The sequence below is a fragment of the Salvelinus alpinus genome, chromosome 3 (assembly GCF_045679555.1).
Source record: "Salvelinus alpinus chromosome 3, SLU_Salpinus.1, whole genome shotgun sequence".
NCBI lineage: Eukaryota > Metazoa > Chordata > Actinopteri > Salmoniformes > Salmonidae > Salvelinus > Salvelinus alpinus.
This window is the reverse complement of record NC_092088.1, coordinates 28,557,891-28,585,660: the sequence shown is the minus strand read 5'-3', so window position 1 is coordinate 28,585,660 and position 27,770 is coordinate 28,557,891. Positions and strand designations below refer to the sequence as shown.

The 27,770-nt window shown below is 43.7% G+C and overlaps 1 protein-coding gene across 1 annotated transcript in view; it reads right to left on the bottom strand.

Annotated features, from left to right (window-relative positions):
- The window catches only part of gucy2g (guanylate cyclase 2g), an 84,539-nt gene that overhangs the window by 15,119 nt on the left and 41,650 nt on the right, over window positions 1–27,770 (bottom strand). The window contains exons 4-18 of the mRNA XM_071392434.1: window positions 26,149–26,331; window positions 22,734–22,878; window positions 21,681–21,816; window positions 21,420–21,523; window positions 19,465–19,631; window positions 19,166–19,309; window positions 18,744–18,827; window positions 15,412–15,516; window positions 14,232–14,303; window positions 13,969–14,137; window positions 13,328–13,483; window positions 12,896–13,073; window positions 5,621–5,761; window positions 5,211–5,403; window positions 29–203 (exon numbers count right to left, since the gene is read on the bottom strand). Coding sequence (XP_071248535.1) covers window positions 29–203; window positions 5,211–5,403; window positions 5,621–5,761; window positions 12,896–13,073; window positions 13,328–13,483; window positions 13,969–14,137; window positions 14,232–14,303; window positions 15,412–15,516; window positions 18,744–18,827; window positions 19,166–19,309; window positions 19,465–19,631; window positions 21,420–21,523; window positions 21,681–21,816; window positions 22,734–22,878; window positions 26,149–26,331 — 2,152 coding nt within the window. The remainder of the gene's footprint in view (window positions 1–28; window positions 204–5,210; window positions 5,404–5,620; window positions 5,762–12,895; window positions 13,074–13,327; window positions 13,484–13,968; window positions 14,138–14,231; window positions 14,304–15,411; window positions 15,517–18,743; window positions 18,828–19,165; window positions 19,310–19,464; window positions 19,632–21,419; window positions 21,524–21,680; window positions 21,817–22,733; window positions 22,879–26,148; window positions 26,332–27,770) is intronic.

Here is a 27,770-nt window from a genome sequence, read left to right as displayed (position 1 = left end):
ATTTGACAGGTTGTTCGTACATACTGACCTGAGTTGATCCCGATGCGGAGAGACAAGCTCTGATTGGGCAAGTGGCGAATCTTGAAGAGCTTGATGGCACACAGGAAGTGAAGAGCCATAGTAGAAATCTCAGATGCGTGCTTCATGCCGTTACTGATGGGTAGCCCGCTAGCTACCATGTACGCATCCCCTATAGTCTCCACCTGATACACCATACACATAAATGCCCACAATATACACCATAAACTTTACAATATACACTGTAAATTTTACAAGGCTACCTACTGTACAGTGCCTTCAGAAAGTATTCACACCCCTTGACGTTTTACACATTTTGTTGTGTACAAAGTGGGATTATAATGTATTTAATTGTCTGTTTCTGTCAATGATCTACAAGAAATACTTTGTAATGTCAAAGTGGAAGAAATACATGTTAGAATCACTTTTGGCAGCGATTGGGTGATTCTCATGAAACTAGTTTTAAAATGTCTGTAACGGCAGTCTAGCTCTTCCTCGTCCTCGGATGAGGAGAGGCGAGAAGGATCGGAGGACCAATGTGCAGCGTGGTAAGTTTCCATGATTTAATATACACGAAGACAAGACACTATACAAAATAACAAACGAACTAACCATCACAGTCCTAGCTGGTGCAGACAAAACTCAGAGACAGGAAACAACCACCCACAAATCCCCAACACAAAACAAGCCACCTATATATGATTCTCAATCAGGGACAACGATTGACAGCTGCCTCTGATTGAGAACCATATTAGGCCGAACACAGAAACAGACGAACTAGACACACAACATAGAATGCCCACCCAGCTCACGTCCTGACCAACACTAAAACAAGCAAAACACATAAGCACTATGGTCAGGACGTGACAGTACCCCCCTCCTGAGGTGAGGACTCCGAACGCACCCCTAAAACTCAAGGGGAGGGTCTGGGTGGGCATCTGTCCGCGGTGGCGGCTCCGGCGCAGGACGAGGCCACCACTCCACCATTGTCTTTGTCCCCCTCCTTAGCGTCCTTTGAGTGGCAACCCTCGCCCCCGACCTTGGCCTAGGAATCCTCACCAAGGTCCCCACTAAATTTAGGAGACAGCTCAGGACAGAGAGGTAGCTCAGGACAGAGAGATAGCTCAGGACAGAGAGGTAGCTCAGGACAGAGAGGTAGCTCAGGACAGAGAGGCAGCTCCGGACAGAGAGGCAGCTCCGGACAGAGAGACAGCTCCGGACTGAGGGACAGCTCCAGACTGAGGGACAGCTCCGAACTGAGGGACAGCTCCGGGCTGAGGGGCAGCTCATGACTGGAGGGCAGCTCATGACTGGAGGGCAGCTCATGACTGGAGGGCAGCTCATGACTGGAGGGCAGCTCATGACTGGAGGGCGGCTCATGACTGGCGGGCGGCTCCTGACTGGCGGGCGGCTCCTGACTGGCGGGCGGCTCTGGCAGCTCCTGACTGGCGGGCGGCTCTGGCAGCTCCTGACTGGCGGGCGGCTCTGGCAGCTCCTGACTGGCGGGCGGCTCTGGCAGCTCCTGACTGGCGGGCGGCTCTGGCAGCTCCTGACTGGCGGGCGGCTCTAACGGCTCGGGACAGACGGGCGGCTCTAACGGCTCGGGACAGACGGGCGGCTCTGACGGCTCGGGACAGACGGGCGGCTCGGGACAGACGGGCGGCTCGGACGGCGCTGGGCAGACGGATGGCTCAGACAGCGCTGGGCAGACGGATGGCTCAGACGGCGCTGGGCAGACGGATGGCTCAGACGGCGCTGGGCAGACGGATGGCTCAGGCGGCGTTTGGCAGACGGCCGACTCTGACCTGCTGAGGCGCACAGTAGGCCTGGTGCGTGGTGCCGGAACTGCTGGTACCGGACTGGAGACACGCACCTCAAAGCTAGTGCGGGGAGCAGGAACAGGGCACACTGGACTCTCGAGGCGCACTATAGGCCTGGTGCGTGGTACCGGCACTGGTGGTACCGGGCTGAGGGCACGCACCTCAGGGCGAGTGCGCGGAGAAGGAACAGTGCGCACAGGGCTCTGGAGACGCACAGGAGGCTTGGTGCGTGGTGCCGGAACTGGAGGTACTGGGCTGGAGACACGCACCACAGGGAGAGTGCGTGGAGGAGGAACAGGGCTCTGGAGACGCACTGGAAGCCTGGTGCGTGGTGTAGGTACTGGTGGTACTGGGCTGGGGCGGGAAGGTGGCGCCGGATATACCGGACCGTGCAGGCGTACTGGCTCCCTTGAGCACCAAGCCTGCCCAACCTTACCTGGTTGAATGCTCCCCGTAGCCCGACCAGTGCGGGGAGGTGGAATAACCCGCACTGGGCTGTGTTGGCGAACCGGGGACACCATGCGTAAGGCTGGTGCCATGTACACCGGCCCGAGGAGACGCACTGGAGACCAGACGCGTTGAGCCGGCTTCATGGCACCTGGCTCAATGCTCAATCTAGCCCGGCCAGTGCGGGGAGGTGGAATAACCCGCCCCGGGCTAAACACACGTACAGGAGACACCGTGCGCTCTTCCGCATAACACGGTGTCTGCCCGTACTCCCGCTCTCCACGGTAAGCATGGGAAGTGGGCGCAGGTTTCCTACCTGACTTCGCCACACTACCCTTTAGCCGCCCCCCCCCCCCCCCAATAAATTTTTGGGATTTCTTCTCGGGCTTCCAGCCACGCTTCCGTGCTGCCTCCTCATACCACCGCTCCTGGGCTTTAGCTGCCTCCATCTCTTCACGAGAGCGGCGATATTCTCCAATGTGAGCCCAGTGTCCTTTTCCCTCCAGAATTTCCTCCCATGTCCAGGAGTCCTGTGTAGTGGGTCGCTGCTGCTGCTGCTGCCCGTAGCCACGCTGCTTGGTCTGAGATTGGTGGGTGGTTCTGTAACGGCAGTCTAGCTTTTCCTCCTCCTCGGATGAGGAGAGGCGAGAAGGATCGGAGGACCAATGTGCAGCGTGGTAAGTTTCCATGATTTAATATACACGAAGACAAGACACTATACAAAATAACAAACGAACTAACCGTCACAGTCCTAGCTGGTGCAGATAAAACACAGAGACAGGAAACAACCACCCACAAATCCCCAACACAAAACAAGCCACCTATATATGATTCTCAATCAGGGACAACGATTGACAGCTGCCTCTGATTGAGAACCATATTAGGCCGAACACAGAAACAGACGAACTAGACACACAACATAGAATGCCCACCCAGCTCACGTCCTGACCAACACTAAAACAAGCAAAACACATAAGCACTATGGTCAGGACGTGACAATGTCTGTAGCAAATTGTGATATAAAACAATGGTGCATCTGCAAAAATCAACTGTCATTCTGAGGACTAAGATCTTTCGTTTTTGGGAAAACGTCTTATTTTAAATCCATTTGAAAATTTCACCAGAATTTTACCGAAATGCATCTGGATTAAATTCTTGGGTCATTTTATTTCAAAATCATTAGAAAAAACAAACATATTTGAATAAAACACAATATTATGCATTATTATTATTTATTTAACCTTTATTTAACTATGCAAGTCAATTAAGAGCAAATTCTTATTTTACAGTGACGGCCTACCCCAGCCAATTATCTAGAGGGATATTCCTTAGATGAGCACAAATTAAGTCAATTTATTCACTTATATGCCTTCAGAATGAGGTTCTTATTCTCAAACACCCCCTTTACCTCACTTGGCCTTCTCATTACTGAAACAGCTAAAGAGCTCAAATTGGGAAAAAGTCTGATTTAATTTTATGATATTTTTGTATAATTTCATTTGAAATATTCATATTTTCAGTGTTATGTTTAACTCCGACATTTTTATTAGGGGAGCAATGTAAAAAAAAATATTGGAAATATTGATTTGTTTATTAATTTGTTGAACTTTACATTTTGTAAAAAAGTTTGTAAAATGCTTAATATTTGATCCAAAAACATAATTATGAAATTATGAGACAATTTTTTTTGTTAATGACGTTTTTTAAAATGTATTTTACAAGATTATGTTTAATTCTGTTTATGCATCGAATAAGGTTTCTCAGTACTTCTCAGTAGAACCTACAGCCTGCATTCCATTGAATGATTTGTATCTGTGTGTTAAGGAGAAGATAACCCTGTATAAACGAGCAGTAAATGACCTAGAGACAGAAACCTGGCGCAATGTAAATCTCACTATCTGTTGCTTGATAGCATAATGTACCTTTGTCTAAACATCTGTTGTTTGTCATGAACATTCAGAAGGATGCACTTTGCTATAAAGAGCTGTAACCCAAATATTCTCGTTGGGCTCTCAACGATTACCGATGGGTGGTCGTTGACCAGCTTCATTATTGCAATTTTTAATCGATAATAAAGATTGTAAAGTAACAATAATAATAATAACAAAGTCTCTCTCACTTGGAATTTCCACCACACCTTACTGGGGGCTCCTGAGTGGTGCAGCGGTATAAGGCACTGCATCTCAGTGCTAGAGGCGTCACTACAGACCCTGGTTCGATACCAGGCTGCATCACAACCAGCCATAATTGGGAGACCCATAGGGTGGCGCACAATTGGCCCAGTGTCGTTAGGGTTTGGTGGGGTAGGCCGTCATTGTAAATAAGAATTTGTTCTTTAACTGACTTGCCTAGTTAAATTACAGATAATTGTATGTGTGGGGTAAAGAGATGAGGTAGTCATTCAAAAATCATGTTAAACACTATTTTTGCACACAGAGTGAGTCCAGGCAACGTATTATGCAACTTGTTTAGCACATTTTTACTACTGAACTAATTTAGGCTTGCTATAACAATGGGGTTGACCACTTATTGACTCAAGACATTATTCCACTTTGACACTAGGTGGTATTGTGTGTAGACCAGTGACAGACATCTAAATGTAATCAATTTTAAATTCAGACTGTAACACAATTTTGGGGGGGAAAAGTCAAGGGGTGTAGGCACATGCAGTAGGCACATACAGAACCCATAATGTATTCACAAACAGTAGCCTACATCAGCATTTCATAAGTTATTTATTTAAATGCGTATTTACTGCTTATGCATTATGTAGGGGTTATGAATTCCTTATGTAGGTAACCTTCAGTAAAGTCTTACCATGCCCTAATAACTATGTAAGTTAATGGTGTCACTTGAGGTGAAGTGGTACCCCAAAAAACTGGGGTCTGTCTGACACTTTAAAATTATTGTACAGGTATAATGTACCTTGTAGACATCGTAGAGCTTGATGATCTCATCAAAGAGACTGTAGAGGTCATTGAGGACGGTGACCACCTCCAAGGCGGAGCTAATGGAGCACATGGAGGTGAAGCCCACGATGTCCGAGAAAAAGATTGTCACCATGTCATAACCCTGAGGCTCCACCGACTTCCCAGCCATCAGATGGTCCGCTATGTACCTGTCAGTCAAGCCAGGGAAGTCAATGGAGTGGGTTAAATATATATATAAAGGGTATGTAACACCAATGTTCTGTCCACAAAAGTTTCTGTCCACAAAACAGCACTGAATTCTGCAAAAATAATATCGTAAACATCTCAATATTTGTAGCGTAATTATCTTGGAACGTTTATTTTTTACATAATCCAAAATGCTTGTAGGTACAAAGCCTGTGTTACCTTGGTAACATGCTGGAGAGAAGCTTGTCCGACCGGGTCTTCTCTGCTGTAAGCTGTTTGGTTCTCTCTTCAACCACCTCCTCCAGGTGAATGGCATAGCTCTCCAACTTGTTCACCATGTTGTCAAGGATATTCGCATGACTGAGAAGCATAAAATAGATGAGTCGATAAACGGTATAGACTGATATTGCGTGAGGTGAGGAAAACAATAATCATAGTGAAAACATCATTAGCTTAGGCAAGGGATGCCTGGGACCAAAAACCGTCTCTTGCATTGCTAACACACCAGCCCATTTTATTCATTGAGGCCCCATTATTAGCCAGATAATTATAATTTTGCGCAAAAAAACAACAAGTCAGACAGGCCCACTAAGCAAAAAATGGACCAGCCCTTCTGACATTTGCCTGAGTTTAGTAGTGACTAACTGAATGTTAATGTTTTTGCTAATTATACCTTTGTTTGCATTAATGAGTTAAGTATGGCCATTGTAATGTGAATTGGCTGAGGCCTGATGGAAGTGGCTGCGAGGGGAGGAAGACACCATTGACGCTACAGCTGTCATCATTGAGTTACTCAGCCAGTCCTGCCATTCATCACGGCCGGGTTGGTGTCCTACCCTACTGATTTGCCACGCGAGGAGAACCACCAAGTGCAGTTGTTTCTCCTGGAGTTTTCAGGAGGTGGCGCCACCTGCTTGCACATCGGATTGTGAGTGGGCCACCCCAGTTCCTGGCGTTTCAGACCTGAGGCTGGAGCCGTCCGAGGCTCTGGTTTCCATTGTTGGGTTCTGATTTCTTGACTTATGAAATCATGAAATATACTTTATTCCTTTCACTGAGGGAGAGAGGATGATTTATAACATTTACATTATGTCAGGATATGTTATTGTTGGCCATCAGGGATCCTATGGGAGAAGGAAAGACACCGTCTGGTACGAGTCAACATGACAGCCGCGAGTTGGGGAGGAGTGAGCACTTTGGGGGAGAGGTCAGGTCAGATGAAGTGAGGAAGTGCAGGTTCTGTCTAGCAACAGAGATGCATTGGCTGTTGAGATGTGTAGGAGGAGACTCAGCATGCGGAGAAAGGGTTATTATCAGCGCTTGTGTGAATATGTATTTTGTCTGATGCATCTGTTTTGACCATATGGGCGAATAAATTTGGTTTAAGCTTTCATAGTGTCTGTTGAGTTCTTACTCTGATAATTAGAACTAACACCATCGAGGAGACACCTTCTCTTGAGGGAGTGGTGTCCCCTACTCTTCCAGCTGAGGAGGAGCTTCAACTACTTCCTTTTGTCTAGGGCTGTGGCAGTCATTAAATGTAGTCAGATTGTCAAGCAAATAACTGCTGGTCTCACGGTAATTGATCGTTAATTAACATAAACACATTTAGTGTCTCCTGGCTTCCACACATAGCCTACAAGCCACTGACGCAGACCTTTGGAATATCTACATTTTAAAAAGTATAATAAATCCATATCCTACACCATCACAATCAATCCATTAGGTATTTTAGATAGGTCTGAAGAAACATGATATGAAGAAAATGTAGTCTATTTCAGAAGAACAGAATAGCATACTCTTTGTCCTGATGTTAGGCCCTGGTCTGGCTACGCCATATGTCTGTGGGCTACACTAGTTCATTTAGCAGACAAGATTTGCTTAGAATTCCGTGGCATTATTTTATATTATTTTGTAGTATGAAGAATACAATTGAACATAGCTGAATAAAATACTGTAGAAAGGATGTTTTCTCCAAAAGATTTCTGAGTGTGAGTGCACATGCGGCTATTCTGTGTTGAGCGGTTAACAAAGAAATAGGTCTTAAAATATATGCTTAATATAGAGTTATTTATTCAACTTTATTTGTGATCAAAACATATAGCCCAACGTTTGTATTTTTAAAGCAATATAAGTGTGCGACTCTAATAATGATTTGAAAAAAGTCCTATGAAAGGCATGAGCTCTGCTTTGTTATTTGCACAGGCTGCACATCATTTCATCTCTCATTCACAATTTGACACGCACTTGATAATGCCTTGAATATCCCGACAGCATCCCCCTTGTGTGGCCGCAATGCCCCTTAAAAGAATCCATCCCTTTTGCGGCCAGTGCCCTTGGGCTGAATAAAATAATTATAATTCCCTTCTCCAGGCTGATTTCTCCGAAGCACCTCTCACTCACATGGCTCTCTCAGATGTACTTTTTGTCAGGCTAAATATCAATCTACATTTTTATGATGAAAAAATGAACTTTGTGGAAAAAAGCTTTGTGGAAAAAAACTTTGTAGTTTCCACAAAGTTGAAACTTACACGCTGCATATGTATGCCAATTAGGCTCTACACCCGTTGTAAACTGGATTAATGTGCTTAATAATTTTTTAGAAGTTATTGATACAAACCTTATCAAAACATATAGGCCTATGGGCAAGGCTACATGAGGTGAGACTGATTTGAAAATGTCGCCAAAAAAGGCATGCTCTGTTTCTTGCCTTATTGCACACAAGTTTGGCATCATTCACAATTAGTGATAGGCTAATATTTTCACCCATCAGACTGTTCTTGATTTAATCTTGTCTTTATACATACTAAATAATATATGTGTGAAATTTGTTTTGATTTAGAAGGGACCAATATCATGCACCTGTCTCGAAACAAGGTAGTGGGAAAAAAGACATGTCATCTACAGTATGCACTTAAATAGTGAATGGAGGACACTTTTCCCGTGGTTCATTTTCATGCTAGCCAGATAGGGTATACTCCTGTTGTAAAGAAAAGCAATGTGCTTAATATTAGGAAAGTTGAGAAATAATTATAGTAGGCCTAGCCTATAGAAAGCTGATGGGGATCCTCCTGTTTTATTAGATTTTCGATTACATTTGCATTTGTTTCAGAGTGATTAGAGGGAGAATAGAGTGCTGAGTACCAGGCAGTACAAGGAAGTTAGCAAGATTGGTAGGCTACTAATGACCATCAGCAACATCAGAGCTGGGAGAAGCCTAGTTACCGTGACTAAACGGTCACGTAGAGTTTGACTGCCGTCATGACTCGTGACCGCCAGTGTGGCGATAATACGGTCACTGTAACAGCCCTACTCCTGTGACTGTTCCTGTCCCAAAAGAGGAGTGCCTACTTTCCGATGCACAGGGCCCACTGGAGGGTCCTACTGTACTGCTGGGTCTTAACTTCTTGAGGGCAGGGGACAGCATTTTCACTTTCGGGAAAAATATCATGCCAAAATTCAACTGCTTGCTACTCATCCCCAGAATATAAGATATGCATATTATTAGATTTGGATAGAAAACACTCTGAAGTTTCTAAAACTGTTTGAATCATGTCTGTGAGAATAACAGAACTTATGTAGCAGGCAAAACCCTGAGGACAAACCATTCAGAATTTGTATTTTTTTGATGTCACTGTCTTTTCAATTAGATTTTTTTAGAGACAACAGATTTCTAATGGACTTGCTTGAAGTTCCTACCGCTTCCACTGGATGTCACCAGTCCTTGGAAATCGGTTGAGGTTATTCCTTTGTGTAGTGAAGAAGTAGGGCTATCGTAAATGAGGGTCACATGAAGTAAATATTTTGAGAGAGTCACGTTACGAAAAAAGTTGCGTCAGATTGTTTTCTTTTTGTATTGAACACAGATCATCCCGTCTTCAAATTGATCGATTATTAACGTTTAAAAATATCTAACGTTGTATTACCAAAGTAGTTTGAAATGTTTTGGTAAAGTTTACATGTAACTTTTGATATATTTTGTAGTGACTTGGCGAAAGTTGGAAGCTGTGTTTTTCTGGATGAAACGGTCCAAATAAATTGACATTTTGGATATATATCGACGGAATTAATCGAACAAAAGGACCATTTGTGATGTTTATGGGACATATTGGAGTGCCAACAAAATAATTTCGTCAAAGGTAAGGCATGATTTATATTTTATTTCTGCGTCTTGTGTCGTGCTTGCAGTGATGAAATATGCTTCTCTCTTTGTTTACTTTTGTGCTATCGTCAGATAATAGCATCTTATGCTTTCGCCGAAAAGCTTTTTTGAAATCTGACATGTTGGCTGGATTCACAACGAGTGTAGCTTTAATTTGGTATCTTACATGTGTGATTTAATGAAAGTTAGATTTTTATATCATGTTATTTGAATATGGCGAGCTGTATTTTCCCTGGCTATTGGCCGGTGGGACGTTTACGTCCCACCTGCCCCAGAGAAGTTAAAGAAGGCCGTCCTGTCTTAGAGGTGGATGTTTCCATCTCCGCTGAGTCGCCAGTGCTGACTGGTGATTCCCCAAGTTCCTCTCTCTGTGTCCTGGTGGAGCCTTGTGCTAAAATCCCCATGTCATCACAGGTGAGCTCTGGTTCACCTATCCTGGTTCCTGCTGTTAGGCAGAGGGGCAAGCCCTTCTCTGACCATGGATTGCCTCTTGCTCCCCATCTACTCTACAAACAGTGTGCCCATTTCCACCCCTGAACAAACAATCTACAACCCCATTGGCAATCAAGGCTGGGCCCTGGTTCACAGGCTGTCTGAGCCTTGCTACCCAAGTCCTGTGCTCAGCTACTAAAGAAGCTGAGACTTAAGGGGAGGGGTGTATGACAAGGTGCCTACAATAGCAGAACCGCCTGTTCTGGCTTACTTCCACCCAGGTCGAATTATGTTCATTACCTGCAACGCTTCAGTAGCCCATGTGTCACGCCTGCTCCCGCTCACCCTCTCTGGCGCTCGAGGAGGCCAGGCTGCACATCATTACGCACACCTGTCACCATCATTACACGCATCAGCGCTCATTGGACTCACCTGGACTCCTTCACTTTGTTGATTGTCCCTATATCTGTCTGTTCCTCGGGTTGGTTCCCTGTGTCAGCATTATTGTCATAATGTCGTTTTGTTCCCCCTGTCCAGACGCTGTTCTTGTTTCATTAAATGTTCACTCCCTGTACTTGCTTCTCGTCTCCAGCGTCTGCTGTTACAGAATGCTGACACCCCTATTTGAAGCATCAGGGAGTTCGTGTTTTTTGGTTTTGGTGGTGACGTTGGGTCCGGATGCCGCCGCCGATGGAACCGGGGGTGCCTCAGCTGACTCGTCAGGCTTCCACGCCTTAGCTGGCTCGTGAGGTTTCCTTGCCTCGGTTTGCTCGGCAGGCTCCCATCCCACGTCATCCCTCAGCCGGCTCATCGGGCTCCCACGCCTCAGCCGGCTCGTCAGGCTCCCACACCTCAGCTGGCTCATCAGGCTCCCACGCCTCAGAGGAATCGTCAGGTTTCACGCTTCAGCCGGATCGTCAGGCTCCCACGCCTCAGCCGGCTCATCAGGCTCACATCCCACATCATGCCTCAGCCGGCTCGTCAGGCTCCCACGTCTCAGCCAGCTCGTCGGGCTTCTATGCCTCGGCCGGCTTGTCAGGCTCACCCAGGTGAGTACTGTCAACATACCTTCATTGAGAAGTTACAAGCAGCCATCACACCTGAAAAGCACTCAATAGACGCTACAAGATCCAGTACTAAGTGAAGTGCTACCCTAGATGGAAAAAGGATGGAAAGGTCCACGAAGAGAATGTGCTCACCGGAGCACATGAAGGACACCCAGCAACAAGAAAGATGAAGCAGTTCCTTTGCAGCAAAGTATGTTGGCCAAAGATGGACGACGTCACCAACTTTTTGAAAAACTGTGTGCCATGCGCACTGAGTGAAGAATTGCTCAGACCAGAGAAACCACCACTACAACCAATACCATGACCTGAAGAAACTTGGTAAAAGATTCAAGTGGATATCTTCGGAGAACTACAAGCAGCTCTCGCTCACCAGAAGTACCTGATTGTTGTGACAGACCTGTACAGTAAAAGGCCTGAAGTCATAGCCACAAGCAATGTGACCACAGCAACTGTGATCAATTGACTTTAAGATCTGTTCACACAAAAATGCCTCAAGTTCTAGTGACTGATAATGCCCCGCAATTCCAAGCTGACTTCCCGTCCTACAAAAAAAAGATGGAATGGTGCACCAGAAGACCCTGTTATACTATCCATTAGCCAACACAGGTGTAGAGAGGTTTAACAAAGTCCTGAAGTATTGTCTTCGTGCCCAGCTCCAAGAAGGAAAACTGTTCAATGACGGGAAAAACACCCGTCGAGCTCATGATTGAAAGAACCTGGAGAGTGCCGCTGGATACAGTCCGTCCACCCTTCGTGGCTGACAAACCACCTGATGACGAAAAGCTAACGACAGAAGTACAGAAACATCAGGATGCTCAAAATAAGTACTACAACAAAAGGAACAATGTCAAGGAGGATCCCTCACTTCAAGTTGGAGATTGTGTCTGGGTAAAGAGATCACTGAGAGGACATAAGCTGAAAACCAATTTGTCTGGCCCTTACAGGATAATCACTCAACCAGGCAGACAAACCTTTCCGCTACAACATGGAACCTTCTGGAACTCAAGAAGATTGTTTTGTACATACCAGCGCGCCGTATAAGACATTTCTGGGTTGCCTGAGCTGGTTAGTTCCTGTCTAGGTTGGTCTCTACCTGCCTGGGCTGGCAGGTCTCTCCCTGTCTAGGTTTGTGTTTGTATTTTTATTTATCATGGATCCCCATTAGCTGCTGCCAAAGCAGCAGCTACTCTTCCTGGGGTCCAGCGAAATTAAAGCAGTTTATACAATTTTAAAAACATTACAATACATTCACAACACTCTGTGTGCCTTCAGGCCTCTACTCCACCACTACCACATATCTACAGTACTAAATCCATGTGTATGTATAGTGCGTGTGTGTGTGTGTGTGTGTGTGTGTGTGTGTGTGTGTGTGTGTGTGTGTGTGTGTGTGTGTGTGTGTGTGTGTGTGTGTGTGTGTGTGTGTGTGTGTGTGTGTGTGTGTGTGTGTGTGTGTGTGTATGCGCGCGTGTGTATGCATGTGTCTGTGATGTTTGTGTTGCTTCACAGGCCCCACTGTTCCATAAGGTATTTTTTTATCTGTTTTTTAAATCAAATTTTACTGCTTGCGTCAGTTACTTGATGTGGAGTAGAGTTCCATGTAGTCATGGCTCTATGTAGTACTGTGTGCCTCCCATAGTCTGTTCTGGACTTCGGGACTGTGAAGAGACCTCTTGTGGCATGTCTTGTGGGGTATGCATGGGTGTCCGAGCTGTGTGCCAGTAGTTTAGACAGACAGCTCGGTGCATTCAACATGTTGGTCTCTTCCTGTCTGGGTAAGTCTGTCCCTGTCTGTGCAAGTCTGTCCCTGTCTGGGCTGGTCTCTCCACGACAGACCTTTCTGGGCTGGTCTCCTTCAGCTGTCTTCTGATGGCGCCAAAAGGAGGTCTGTAGTCAGGGTTCTCACTCCAGCAGGCCTTCAGAAGGTCGACCAGCCCCTCGTTGCACATCTTGGGGCACAAGGTCGGCCTGAGGGGCTCCCCTAAGAGAGGGACCCGCAATTGCTTGATAATCTCTGGAGAAAACCAATGAGACACAAACACTTTCTACACAACGTGATACCAAGTACAACAAAACTACCATGTCCCAGTCCCAGTTTCTAATGGACTTGATACAGAACAATGCAGACAGATTTCACACATTCTTAGATCTACTTCAGGTTGCTCAAAATCCAACGTTTTACCACTTTACATAATTATTTTCCCCACAAAGGACGGATTATTATTTGTGGTGTTTTCGAGGACCTTCTAGAAACAATTAATAACACACCTTTTGGCTCCAGCTGGATATCGTGGTATGGACCCAACTCTGAGCTATAGATCAGCTCACGCATAATCATTGCAAAGCTGTAGATGTCCCCCTTGGGTGTGCCATTGAACGGGAGCTGGTCTTGCCTCAGAAGTTCTGGAGCCGTCCAGTACATCTCTGGACAAAGTGGCATCAAATTATGGTTAATTCGACTTGTGGTAAGACTTTACTTGAGAGGGGCATACATTGATAAACACATTCATAAGCTCTGTCTCAAAATTCATAATTGATTTCATGACGTTTAATATAACATTGATATAATTCATGTCCATTTAAGGTCCCACAAACGACAATTGATAAAGGCGTCATAGGGCATTCATTAAGTCTTCATAAGCCCTACATAGATGCTTCACAAATTATTTTAAGCAAAGTAATACTACATAATGGTTAATATAAAAGGTCACTACATCTGTTGCTTTGCCAAATGTGGCATAACTCTTTTGCCCTACTTTATATAGCATGATATTTGCTTATGAATGATTTCTGAAGCATCTATAAAGGTCTTATAAAGGAAGGCCTCATAAACATCTCCAAACACTGGTCTGAATAGTGATTACATCAAACTACTCAGTTCTACTCCCGTGATCAATTGAACTATTAACCTTCAAATTTGGGATTTTCCAGAGGGAGGACTTTGTGTTTACTGCCGTGTTTGAACTCCCACAGTCCAAAGCCAGAGAGTTTGACCTGAAGTCTGCTGTCCACCAGACACGTGCTGGGTTTCAAGTTGCCATGGGACTTCAGGCTACTCTTGTGGATGTACTCCATCCCCTGCAAGTAAATCAACAGTGTCAAACTAAACCGGGAAAAAAGTCTAGCCCTGTTCACATAAAGGACGTACCAGTCTAAAGGGCTTTTTACTCACATTAACAATATCGTATGCAAAGGACAGTTTAAACATCCAATCCAGCTCAATGTCAGTGCATTTCAGAACATCCTGCAGTCACAAACAACAGAAAGGATACATTTTGTAGCAATCCTTACAACCCAATGCTTGACATCTGAGTCGTGTCCATTAGGGAGGGTTTTTGGGGAAACAGAGATAAATGAGAAAGTACAATCTGAACTTTCATTTTTTACTAAACACAACGCACCACATAATATGATCCCTCATATAGAGTGGTACAAGAAAAGCAGCAGAAGAAAAGTACAACCTGAACTTAGTACCACTTTCGATTCGGCTATACACAAGTTATGTTCTGGGTCAATTTGATTCGGGTACAGTGAACATAAAAGGTACGGTGAGTACAGTTCCCCTTATCTAAATGTTGCTGAGAATGTCACCTTTCAGATTTTGTTTTTTTCAGACCTTTCTAAACTTAGACCCAAATGTTTGATGCATGTAAAAAGTCATAAATCCGTAAGATCGTATAATCATAATTTGTCAAAACTCAGTTTTAGCTCAACTTCAGATCAGTGTTGCTCAGCTTCAAGAGTAAGAAAATGATCAAGTTCAAGGGTCAAATTGCGTGTCAAATTGACTTCAGACCTGTGTTGCTCAGCCTTTGAGCATCATAGGGAAATAATACTGTGATCAGCATGGCTGCACCATTCCTATGCAGAAAGCAGCTTAATTTCTAGGACATAACGTTCAAGAGATATATAGATATATAGATATATAGATAAGTTCACGGTCAAATTCCGGGTCAAACTGACACAGAACATCATGGATGTCACTTTTCTTGTACCGGGTAGGGTGTTTTATTGTGTGTAAATGACGCGTTTTACAAGTTTGAGATTCATACTTAGGAGAGTAGATTAAGTATGTTAGTGATTTTTTTTTTTTTAAATGGGTCAAATTGACCCGGAACATAAGGGATGGGTTAAAAACTTTATGAAGCCTTTATGAACTGTTTATATGGCATTCACAGATGTTTGACAAATAGCATTCTGTATACATTGTTGTAACAGAGTTTATATAGTATTAATTTGCTTACAAATCAGTTGTGAAGCATCTACGAAGGACTTATAAATAGTTTATGGCGATCTCATTAATTACATTTGTTGTCATTTCAATCCGGACCATCACAGTCCTATGCTGTTACCTTCAGGCTGCCTTTCTTGCAGTACTGCATGACCATACAGACCTTTGGAGGGTCAATGCAAACCCCAAAGAACTGCACCAAGTTTTCATGCTTCATCTCTCTCAACTGTTTTATAAAGGAGTACAGAGCATTATTTACAGAAATACATACAAATGGTTTTTTTCAAGAATAATTCATTATTAATAAATATTAAGATTACATTTTTTTTATTGAATTCATTGTGCGATTTTAAAAATCGGAATAATCATAAGCATACAAACTTCAACTCCCAGCGGTTGCTTTGGACTCAATATATATATATATATATATATATATATATATATATATATATATATATATATATATATATATATATATATATATATATATGGGGGTCAACTGAGCGGACAATTTGGGACTGCCCAGTGGGAGGATCCGAACTTGAAAGTCGCTGCAGTCCAAGTGATAGCAGTGGATAGAAAAAACTTTCAGAGGTGAGTGACAGGCGATACCCCCATTTCCAAATTAAGAATAACCGTTCTGTTGCTGTTGCTGCCCCGACGGTACGTGGGAACCGTTCTTCAGCTGGCCCACACCCACCTGTTGGGGGCGCACCTGGGAATGGAGAAGACCCGGGAACGGATCGCTGCCCGGTTCCATTGTATGAGGAGGACCGTGGAAGACAATTGTCGCAGCTGCCCGGAGTGTCAAATCACTGCCCCAATAGCACACTTCCAAAACCCGCTGGTCCCCCCTACTGATGATCGGAGTCCCCCTTGAACGCATCACCATGGACATAGTGGGACCCCTGGTAAAAACAGCATGAGGACACCGGTACATCATGGTATTAGTAGATTATGCCATCCGGTATCCCGAGGCCATTCCCCTATGGGTGGCAGTATCCAAGGGAATCGCCCAGGAGCTGTTCAACCTCTTTAGCCAGGTGGGCATCCCGAACGAGATCCTGACAGACCAAGGTACTGAGATTATGTCTCGTCTAATGAAAGATGTGTGTGCTCTCCTGCAGATTAAGCAGATCCGGAACTCCGTCTTTCACCCACAGACGGATGGGCTCGTCGAGCGGTTCAATAAAATGCTCAAACAAATGCTGTAGAAGGTCATCGAGCAGGACGGGAAGAACTGGGACCAGCTACGACCCCACGTAATGTTATCGATCCGAGAAGTACCCCAGTCCTCCACCGGTTTTTCCCCTTTCAAACTCATCTATGGGAGAAGGACATGCGGCCTACTGGACCTCACCAAGGAGATGTGGGAAGCCCAACCGACCCCTTTACGTAGCATGGTAGAACATGTGGAAACGTTGAAGGAGCGGATGACAGCCCTATGGCCAGTGGTAAGGGAACATATGGAGAAGGCCCAACACGCCCAAGCCCAGGTCTACAATCGGGGGAACCCAGCCCCGAGAATTCCAGGTGGGAGACAAGGTGTTGGTCTTAATCCCCACGGCCGAAAGTAAGTTCCTGGCAACATGGCGCGGGCCGTACGAGGTGATAGAGAAGCTGGGACCCGTCAATTACCGCACACGGCAGCCGGGGAGACGGAAACCCCAACAGATTTACCACGTGAACCTGTTGAAGAAGTGGTACCAGAGGACAGCCTTGGCCGTGTTATGGTCGGGACCCAAGACTCCAACGATACCAGTGGTGGTTCCGAGCAATGAGGACCTCGACCCGGCTCAAAAGCAAGTGCTCAGGGAGCTTGTCGATCAGAACATGGCGGGGTTCTTCGAGAAGCCATGCCGCACGACCCTCATTGAACACCACATCCGCATCTGGCCCGGGGAAACGGTACAAAAGAGGCCATATCGGCTGGCCCGGGGAAACGGTACAAAAGAAACCATATCGGATTCCTGAGGCCCGAAGGAAGGCCATGAAGCAGGAAGTGGAGGCTATGCTGAGAATTGGGGTCGTCGAAGAGTTCCACAGCGCATGGTGCAGCCCCATCGTGGTAGCATGCGCTTCTGTAATAATTGAATTGGTTAAAGAACATGAGAACTTAATAGAACGACATCAGATTGTTCGACACATACCCCATGCAGAGGGTGGACGAGCTCTTCGACCTGACCAAAAAATATTGGCAGGTACCATTGGCAGCCTCCTCCAGGGAGAAGACAACGTTTTCGACACTGGATGGATTATATCAGTACCGGGTGCTCCCATTCGGTCTCCACGGAGCCCCACCCACATTCCAGCACCTGATGGACAAAGTACTTCGACCCCACCAACAGTATGCAGCGGCCTATTTGGATGATATCATCATCCACATGCGGTGCTGGATGCGCTCAGGCAAGGCGGATTGACAGCGAACCCCAAGAAATGCAAACTAGGGTTCGAGGAGGTGGAGTACATGGGGTATTTGATCGGACGGGGGAACGTCAAGCCCCAGGAGAGGAAGGTCCACGCGGAACGTGACTGGCCCGTTCCACGCACCAAGACACAGGTCAAGTCCTTCCTACTACAGCCGCTTTATCCCCAACTTTACGGCTATAGCCTCCCCCTTACAGATCTAACCAGGGCCCGCCTCCCGAAAACCGTGAAATAGACGGAGCGAGACCGAAGTGGCGTTCAGGCGCCTGAAGGAAGCGCTGTGCTCCCATTCGATTCTCATAATGCCCGATTTCCAGGTGCCAATGTTGGTCCAGATGGACACATGCGACACGGGACTAGGGGCCATCCTGCCCAGGTACACGATGGAGAGGAGCACCCCATCATGTACATAAGCCAAAAGCTGATACCCAGAGAGATAAAGTACTCTATTGTTGAGAAACAGTGCCTAGCGGTGAAGCTAGACACTCTCAAGTACTACGTGTTGGGTACTCACTTCACCCTGGTCACCAACCACGCTCCCCTGGTTTGGGCCAGGGGAAGGGACACAAACGATTGGGTCACCAGGTGGTTCTTGTCCCTTCAACGATTCTCTTTTTCTGTGGTGCACAGGTCAGGGGCTAAGCATGGGAATGCGGATGCCCTATCGAGAAGGGAGACATACGTCGCACTGACGACAGCCCCCTCCCCGAGGGAGATTATTTTGTTTGCATTTGTTTTTTAAATAAACACCCTTGAAACCGAGCTAATCCAACTCTGTCCATGTCTGATCTGTGTACGTCTTGACCAAACCCCCTGGTCTGCCACAAAATATAAAGTATATTTATATATTTATTTTACATAGGCCTACCTTTCCAAAGCTCAGTTCTTACCTTTCTAAATGTACTAACTATGTGTTTGTTGGATTTATACTCTAGAAATGGTTAGAAGTTACAAGGGCATTGTACTAATTGTCGTGCCGTTTGAAAATGCCATAAAAGGGCTTCAGTCTAGTGAAACCCAACTTACCATGTTGAACTCTGCGATGATGGATGGCTTCCTGATATCGCTGACAGATTGATTCTCCATGTATTTGATGGCCACTTGATTTCCCTGAACACAATAGAGGTAGGTAGTAACACAGTGGCAGTAACACATTGGCAGGCACACAGTGGAAGTTAAAACATCTATTCTAATCTATTAGATTGTATCAGTTGCAGGTAGAGGCCTTTATGGATAACACTTGAACATTTGAAAGGGTTATACATTATGCATTCATAACACCTGACATGATAAACAGTTCAAAACACATGAGTTTTGCTTCAATATTCATAATGGCTTTCATGCTAACATCTATGTCATTTATGACATGGCTGTGGAACAGTATGTTAATTTAACCAGCAGAGTCATCCTGCTGTAGAGTGAATAGATTGTATTCTGTCAATGTATACCTGAAAAAGACCTATAGTGGAGTAGATGTACTCTTTCCCTGCGTTGTCTCTCAGTCCGTAGCTAGTGGAGGAGAGGATGGTCTGATAGGAGCCTCCACTTCCAGTCTTACTGGCGGTCGTGCTCAGAGATAGGGCCGGCACTCCCTAGACGTTAACCATATTTTTGTTAGTTACATACATACGTTGAATACATTCAGTTAGACAACTGACTAGGTATCCCCTTTCCCTTTGGTTTCCATTTACACCATGTTTCAGATGAGAGGAATCTCAGACATATCCATTTTTGAATTGGCTCATACTTTAGGCTCTTTGATAATAGTGATCTCATTGTAGCTGATGATACACCAGCAGGAGCCGGCCAGCCTGTTCTGCAGCCGGAACTTCTGCAGCAAAAGGAAGCCAATGAAGACCAGGGCTGACACACCAATGAGAGGGGACACCACCAGCAAGATCACCAGGGATATATCTGTTTAAAAAAGCCCAGGTTTAGCTTTAAAGTGACCATTTAAGGGACAATTCAACATAAAAGGTTTACAGATATTTTCAGACATTACCACGTCCCAGGTCATCTGGTGTGTAGACATACTTATGTTTCTATCTTAAATACATGTAAAACATAAGCACCATATAATTTCCTGATTTTATTCTGCGCTGATCTTTTCCATTAATTTCAGGTTGAGGCATATAGCTGGATCTATACACAGAATCAAAGACATGGGACGTGGATTCATTTTGACATTAGAATATTTTTGAGATTTAAAAACATTTGATCATCTTTGATTATGGAGTGTAATTTCCCTTTAACAGCAAGACCACAATGTACAGCTATGGATATATACACTGATATAAGTATATCTATAGTATAATACTGTTATAGGGGCATGGAAAGACTTTAGGAGGTAAGGCTAAGAAAGTAGATGTATTCAATCCACGAATATTAAACGTGCATTTTACATAGAAACTTCTCTATTTTTAAGATTTTGAGCTTGAACAATGGTTTATTAGAGGTATGGGTAGCACCATCTTGAATTTACATAATAACGACTGATGCCAATGTGTCATTGGTGGGCTTGACCAAATTGTGATTTTTAGCACCGTGACTGAAAGTGAATGCTGCCACCAGGAAGCGCCTCGCCTCCACTGGACCTGAAAGGTTTCTCACAACTTTGACAGCTCCGCTGTTGAGATCAGGACGACAACATTAAGGTAAGAAACTGTGTACGATTAGTTTCTATGTTGGTAATTATAATATTTACATTTTAGAGGATAATAAATAAATAATTTGAGACATGTATTTTACATTTATTTTAGAGGCTAGTTATACAGATTTTTTTATAAAACCTGTATAAACTGTATTTATAATTATATGATAATATTTTAGCTTGATAATAATTATATTACACAATTTCTGATATGTCTTACTGCCATTCATTCCAATTAGACTGATTTGGATTTCCCCCTGACCAATATGGCTGCCATTTGCACCCCATTTTGGAACTTTGAAGGTTCATGACATTACATTTTTTAATACGATCTATGTGATCTTCTCCTACAATTTTTGCACAGATATTCTTAATTTTAGGCAACAAAAAAAAGTGTCATCCTGTTACATGTCACTGGCCACTCTATATTCTGCTGTCTTTTGGATTTTTGTTTATTTTTCCAGTTTTTGCTTTTGGAATGCCACGGTTGCCATGGGTAACAGTGCTGTCACAATGCATAAGATGTATGCATTTGTAGGACAATTTGGAAACCGTAGAATGACTACATTACCCACAATGCTCATTGACTGAACATTCCAAATTACGATGGCAATTTTGTATCACAAGAGCAATTATATTTATATGGTGAAGGGCCTTCTATGACGTAGGGCAGGCCAGTAACTGATTTTACTGTGCATCACAATAGTCATCCTATTTCTATAGTAAAGGGCCAGTCATTTTTGGAAACAAAACTTCTTATTGTCACACAAGATGCCACTGGTGGATTCAAAATGAGTAGCTTAATAATTATTTACAGGTCCCAAGTTGCATTTGCAAACAAATACTTTTTCTGTATACATAATGTGAAAAGTGAGCAATGAGCAAAATAACCATAGACAGCAAATTGACAATGTATAAATAGTATTTCTATGGTTGCAGTCCTCAAAGAGTGAATTGCATAGAATTTTAATAATCAGATCCAATGATTTACCGCCTGTAGGGTGGGATGCCATTAGTGTAGATTATTGTTGGATGGTGATATTGGGAATTACCATTGGAGAGCCATTGACAAAGCTTGTTGTCAAAGCCACAGTCAGGATTATCAGTCGGAGGCGTTCCCTTTGGCCAGATCACAGATACAAACTTTGGGGTCGGTCTGCAAAGGAACAACGTGACATGTATTCTACAAACCTACTATCCAATATTCATGGCGGTCACAATTAATTGTATGATACAGAAATGGCCAGGTATTTACAAAGAAATTACAAGGTAAAATGGCAATTTAATTGAAATTAACTTGTACATTGTGTCACCTGATAGATTTTGTGTGGCTGTCAAAATGAAGGATGGGCACAAATGTGGTGCTGTCATCAGTATGCTGCAGATCAAAAATGGAGTAGTCCAAGTTCCTCTCGCCCTCCTCATCAAAGTGGACCAGTCCAGAGGCTCCTGTAATACACAGGTCACCACATACAATGATTATGCTTACATTACGCTCATTTATAAATCCTCCATAGCAGTGCAACATCAATTATTAATACTCTATAGATGGGTTAGCTGACAACGTCACAAAAAACTATGCGCACTCTTCAATGGGGCAAAAGGCAGTGTGTTGATATGATTCTGGATGGCCAGCTAGCAATAATGACAAGCAGCTGCATTGTGGGGAGTTGTAGGTGGCTCGTTTCAGCTAGTTTTATCTTGTTCTTGATGCCATGTCTTGTTTCGAGGTTTTTTGACTGATGTCATGTCTATGCTAACATGGAAAAACATTTAGCTAGCTAGCTTACCAACAACTGTAAAGATGTATTTGAGAGACAACAAGTGCTCATTGTGCAAATGTATGTTTTCAATAAACATTAGAGCCGAAATATCGTTACATGCCGTCAACAATCTAAGCCAACCCTGTTCAGTTTGGTGCAACAGGTTCTTATTGACAATGGCAGCTGCTTCTCAACGGAAAAATCTGTAAACAGGTAAATTCATTTAAATGATTAGATGAAATAATACAATTTAGCATATGCTCTTCTCCAGAGTGACTTACAGGAGTAATTAGGCTTAAGTGCCTTGCTCAAGGGCACATTGAAAGATATATCCCCTTGTCAGTTCAGGGATTCAAACCAGAAACCGAAACGCGCTTAACTGCTAGGCTACCTGGCCACCATTATTATGCTGTCCCATAGACTTGCGTGTAGACAGGTGCTCAGGGCTTGGATTTCTGAATGTCACTGCATTGTAATGGGACCAAATAAATTAAAGGTTTAATTTATTTGACAGGGACAATGAACATTCCAGAGTTCAGACGTAAATGTGCTGGAGTTTTTTTTTGTCTAGTCATGAATGAATAGAAGCTGAATTGAAGCTACCATAGAAGTGGATGTTGTTCTTGTTCCTCAGTCTCTGGAGCAATTCACCGCCGTCATGGGGGTCTTTGCCATCTTTGAGGACTTCCTTCAGTCCCATGGCGTAAAGCAGGACTGCATCGTGCAAGTAGGCAGAGTAAGGGCTAACCTGGAACACAACATCACCCACAGCAGAATCTCATGCGTTTACTAGATCTCAATGAAAAGGGTAAGACTTGCTTGAAGGGATTTCATAAAGCATTCATAAGCAATACATAAACAATGTGTTGTGTATTGAGTTACTTTCTGCCAAGCTATAAGGGGTTAACGGGGGCATGATTTTGGACGTCAAAGTTGAGACTGTTCTAAAAGTGATCTTACCACACATGTGAATGTAATGTTGATCTGAAGTTTTTAGTAAAAACCCCTGTCTTAAGCTGTCATTTTTTACTAGTTGAGAGATGTGATACAATGCTTATTGTCAACATCTGCAAGACATAACAAAATATCAACTTAAGTTGAAAAACTGCTAATGAATATGGTTAAAATGCTCATGTATGTGATACGTATGAGGTATGAATGTGTTACGAAGTCCTTATGTAGGTACTCATCAAGTAAAGTGTTTCCTTAAAGATATCGGGTGCATTTGAGTGGTAACACTAATGCAACCGACTGTAAACGAAAGTCGAGGAGTGAAGTCAGACACTAATGTGGTTTTCCAACAGCAAGGCTCAGATCAACATGGCAATGTTTCCATTGTTTATTTATTAAGTTTTCCTTATAATGTTGAAATAAAATGTTTTCAACCCCATATCACACAAACTGAAATATATGTGTGTGTACATTGTACAATCAATTAGTGAGAGAGAGACAAAAATATCACTTTCATTTGTATATCCATTGTAGCCTGCTATAAATCATGGCAAAGGTGGTTCCTGTTCCAGTCATGTCTTCTGTCATGTTCCCGTGAGTCAAACAAAAACTCCCTAATGATTGGTTTACAATAGAGCCTCCCACAATGCAGGTGATGGCTGCAGGATGAAGTTGGCGAAGAGCAACTGCAGAAACTTGCAGTCGACTGTAGTCAAAACGTCATGACCTTTGATCACATGACTTTTGTAAAGTTCACGCAGTTGACTTTTTTTGGGACCATTTTTATCCCCATAACAGTGGCGTCAGTTCAGCTCAGCTAAACCTAGGGTATGGCAAAGTGGGGTGTGTGGGAGTTGGAAGTTGAAGCTCATTTACTGCATTTTTACACAGTTTAAAAACTCTCAAATGCTATTTGGAGAACAGAAAAAAAAATATCGAAAAAATTGACCCCAGCCATTAATTATCACCAAAAATAAAAGGTTTAAATATATGTGGAACGGCATATACAATGTTAACAACTACTGAACCTCATATAAATTGACTCTCTCTAATTTACTCTTGAACGGTGCATGCGGGGCAATGTGAAATAGATGCATAATATATGCAAGTCACAACAAGGGCGACTTCAAATGCTGACATCCATAAGCGGTGTGTCAGTTTAAAGCTATTTTTCACCATGAAATGTCACCTTTATAATAACATTCAATTGATTGGACATGACTTGGAAAGGCACACACCTGTCTATATAAGGTCCCACAGTTGACAGTGCATGTCAGAGCAAAATGAGAACAAAGGAATTGTAAGTAGAGCTCTGAGACAGGATTCTGTCGAGGCACAGATCAGGGGAAGGGTGCCAAAACATTTCTACAGCATTGAAAGTCCCCAAGAACACAGTGGCCTCCATCATTCTTAATGGAAGAAGTTTGGAACCACTAAGACTCTTCCTAGAGCTGGCCTCAGTAAAAGGCACATGACAGCCCGCTTGGAGTTTGCCAAAAGGGACCTAAAGGACTCTCAGACCATAAGAAACAAGATTCTCTGGTCTGATGAAACCAAGATTGAACTCTTTGTCCCGAATGCCAAGCATCACGTCTGGAAGAAACCTGGCACCATTCCTACAGTGAACCATGGTGGTGGCAGGATCATGCGGTCGGGTGTTTCTCAGCGGCAGAGACTGGGAGACTAATCACAATCGAGGGAAAGATGAACGAGAGAGATCCTTGAGATCCTTGATGATTACAGAGAGATCCTTGATGATAACCTGCTCGAGAGCACCCAGGACATCAGACTGGGGCGAAGGTTCACCTTCCAACAGGACAACGACCATAAGCACTCGCAGGAGTGGCTTCTTGACAAATCTCTGAATATCCTTGAGTGACCCAGCTAGAGCCCGGACTTGAACCCGATTGAACAATTCTGGAGAAACCTGAAAATAGCTGTGCTGCAACGCTCCCCATCGAACCTGACAAAGCTTGAGAGGATCTGCAGAGAGGAATGGGAGAAACTCTCCAAATACAGGTGTGCCAAGGTTGTAGCGTCATACCCAAGAAGACTTGAGGCTGTAATCGCTGCCAAAGGTGCTTCACAAAGTACTGAGTAATGGGTCTGAATACCTATGTAAATGTGATATTTCAGTTTTGTATTTTTTTATTAATTTGCTAAATTTTCTACAAACCTGTTTTTGCTTTGTCATTATGGGGTATTGTGTGTAGATAGATGAAGGAGAAAGAGATGCTATACATTTTTGAATAAGGCTGTAATGTAACAAAAGTGTGGAAAAGGTTAAGGGGTCTGATTAGTGTCTGAATGCACTGTAAATAGTTAATAACTGCTAAATAACTTTGAAATAAATAAATAACTGCTGAATAGTTAACCAAATAGCTATCCGGTCTATCTGCATTGACCCCATTTGACTCATCACATACACTGCTGCTACTGCTCATTATCTATCCTGTTGCCTAGTCACTTTACCCCCACCTATATGTACATATCTACCTCAATTACCTCGTACTGCTGCATTGATTCTGTACTGATACCCCGTGTATATAGCCAAGCTATCGTTACTCATTGTGTATTTATTGCTCGTGTTATCATCTTTTCAATTATTTTTATAACAACTGGCCGTGATGGTTACAAGGCCGCGTTCAAATGCCGACATCAAATTCAAAGCAATTGGTGCACTACCTAAACGGCTGAATGGCAAAGCAAACTGTCTGACACTGTCTCTGCTCTCTGCTTTCTTAACTCGAGAGAAAGGTTTCTCTCCGAGCGATGTTTCGCATGGTCCTAAAGCCAGCCGATTAAAACTCTAAAACAGCCATTACATTTGATTTGGGATTGGAATGATTTTAGTCTACTTTTTTGTAGCCTACTTTAACATTAATGGTGTTGAGCTAGGGTATTACGAGGGTATTAGTATTACGACTGCCATACCCAACTGACACCAATGCTCCATAATGCAATACACTTTGAAAGACGATTTGACAAAAGTAATCCGCTCAAATGCACCAATTATGATGGATTATGCAAAAAAAACTGGTAACATTGAGAAACTCTTGTCTCTCACCTCTTTTTCTGATGTAAGTTTGGTGTGAAAAGGGTGCGTCTTCAGCCTCTCATAGACTTGCTCAAAGAAGTCGTAGTAGTCGTAACCCTCGTTGGACTTCTGACCAATGACAAAGGCCATTTCGAAGGCCCTCATGGTCGCCAGGTCTGTCCTGTTGTTCATGGCATATTTCCACAGGTTGTCCTGTTCAAACCAAAAGTGGTGGACAAAGATGGGTTTTTATGACTGCATTCCAGTGTAAAAAGTTGTTCCCCTCTCCTCTGCTCTTGTTTATCGTACCTCTTAAATTTGAGTAAAGTAAAGCCAGTACTGAGCTTGGTATCGGTATGAGACGTACACCTAACGACACATGCAGTTGAAGTCGGAAGTTTACATACACCTTAGCCAAATACATTTAAACTCTGTTTTTCACAATTCCTGACAATTAATCCTAGTAAAAAGTCCCTGTCTAGGTCAGTTAGGATCACCACTTTATTTTAAGAATGTGAAATGTCAGAATAATAGTAGAGAGAATGATTTATTTCAGCTTTTATTGCTTTCATCACATTCCCAGTGGGTCAGAAGTTTACATACACTCAATTAGTATTTGGTAGTATTGCCTTGATATTGTTTAACTTTCAGGTAGCCTTCCACAAGCTTCCCTCAATAAGTGCGGTGAATTTTGGCCCATTCCTCCTGACAGAGCTGGTGTAACTGAGTCAGGTTTGTAGGCCTCCTTGCTTGCACACGCTTTTTCAGTTCTTTCCACACATTTTCTCTAGGTTTGAGGTCAGGGCATTGTGATGGCCACTCCAATACCTTGACTTTGTTGTCCTTAAGCCATTTTGCCACATCTTTGGAAGTATGCTTGGGGTCATTGTCCATTTGGAAGACCCATTTGCGACCAAGCTTTAACTTCCTGACTGATGTCTTGAGATGTTGCTTCAATATATCCACATAATTTTACTGCCTCATGATGCCATCTATTTTGTGAAGTGCACCAGTCCCTCCTGCAGCAAAACACCCCCACTACATGATGCTGCCACCCCCGTGCTTCACGGTTGGGATGGTGTTCTTCGGCTTGCAAGCCTCCCTTTTTTTCCTCCAAACATAACGATGGTCATTGAGGATAAACAGTTCCATTTTTGTTTCATCAGACCAAAGGACATTTCTCCAAAAAGTAAGATCTTTGTCCCCATGTGCAGTTAGTCTGGCTTTTTATGGGGGTTTTGGAGCAGTGGCTTCTTCCTTGTTGAGCGGCCTTTCAGGTTATGTCGATATAGGACTCGTTTTACTGTGGATATAGATACTTTTGTACTTGTTTCCTCCAGCATCTTCACAAGGTCCTTCGCTGTTGTTCTGGGATTGATTTGCACTTTTCACACCAAAGTACGTTCATCTCTAGGAGACAGAACGCGTCTTCTTCCTGAGAGGTTTGACGGCTGCGTGGTCCCATGGTGTTTATACTTGCGTACTATTGTTTGTACAGATGAACGTGGTACCTTCAGGTGTTTGGAAATTGCTCCCAAGGATGGACCAGACTTGGCTGATTTTGTTTGATTTCCCCATGATGTCAAGCAAAGAGTCACTGAGTTTGAAGGTAGGTCTTGAAATACATCCACAGGTACACCTCCAATTGACTC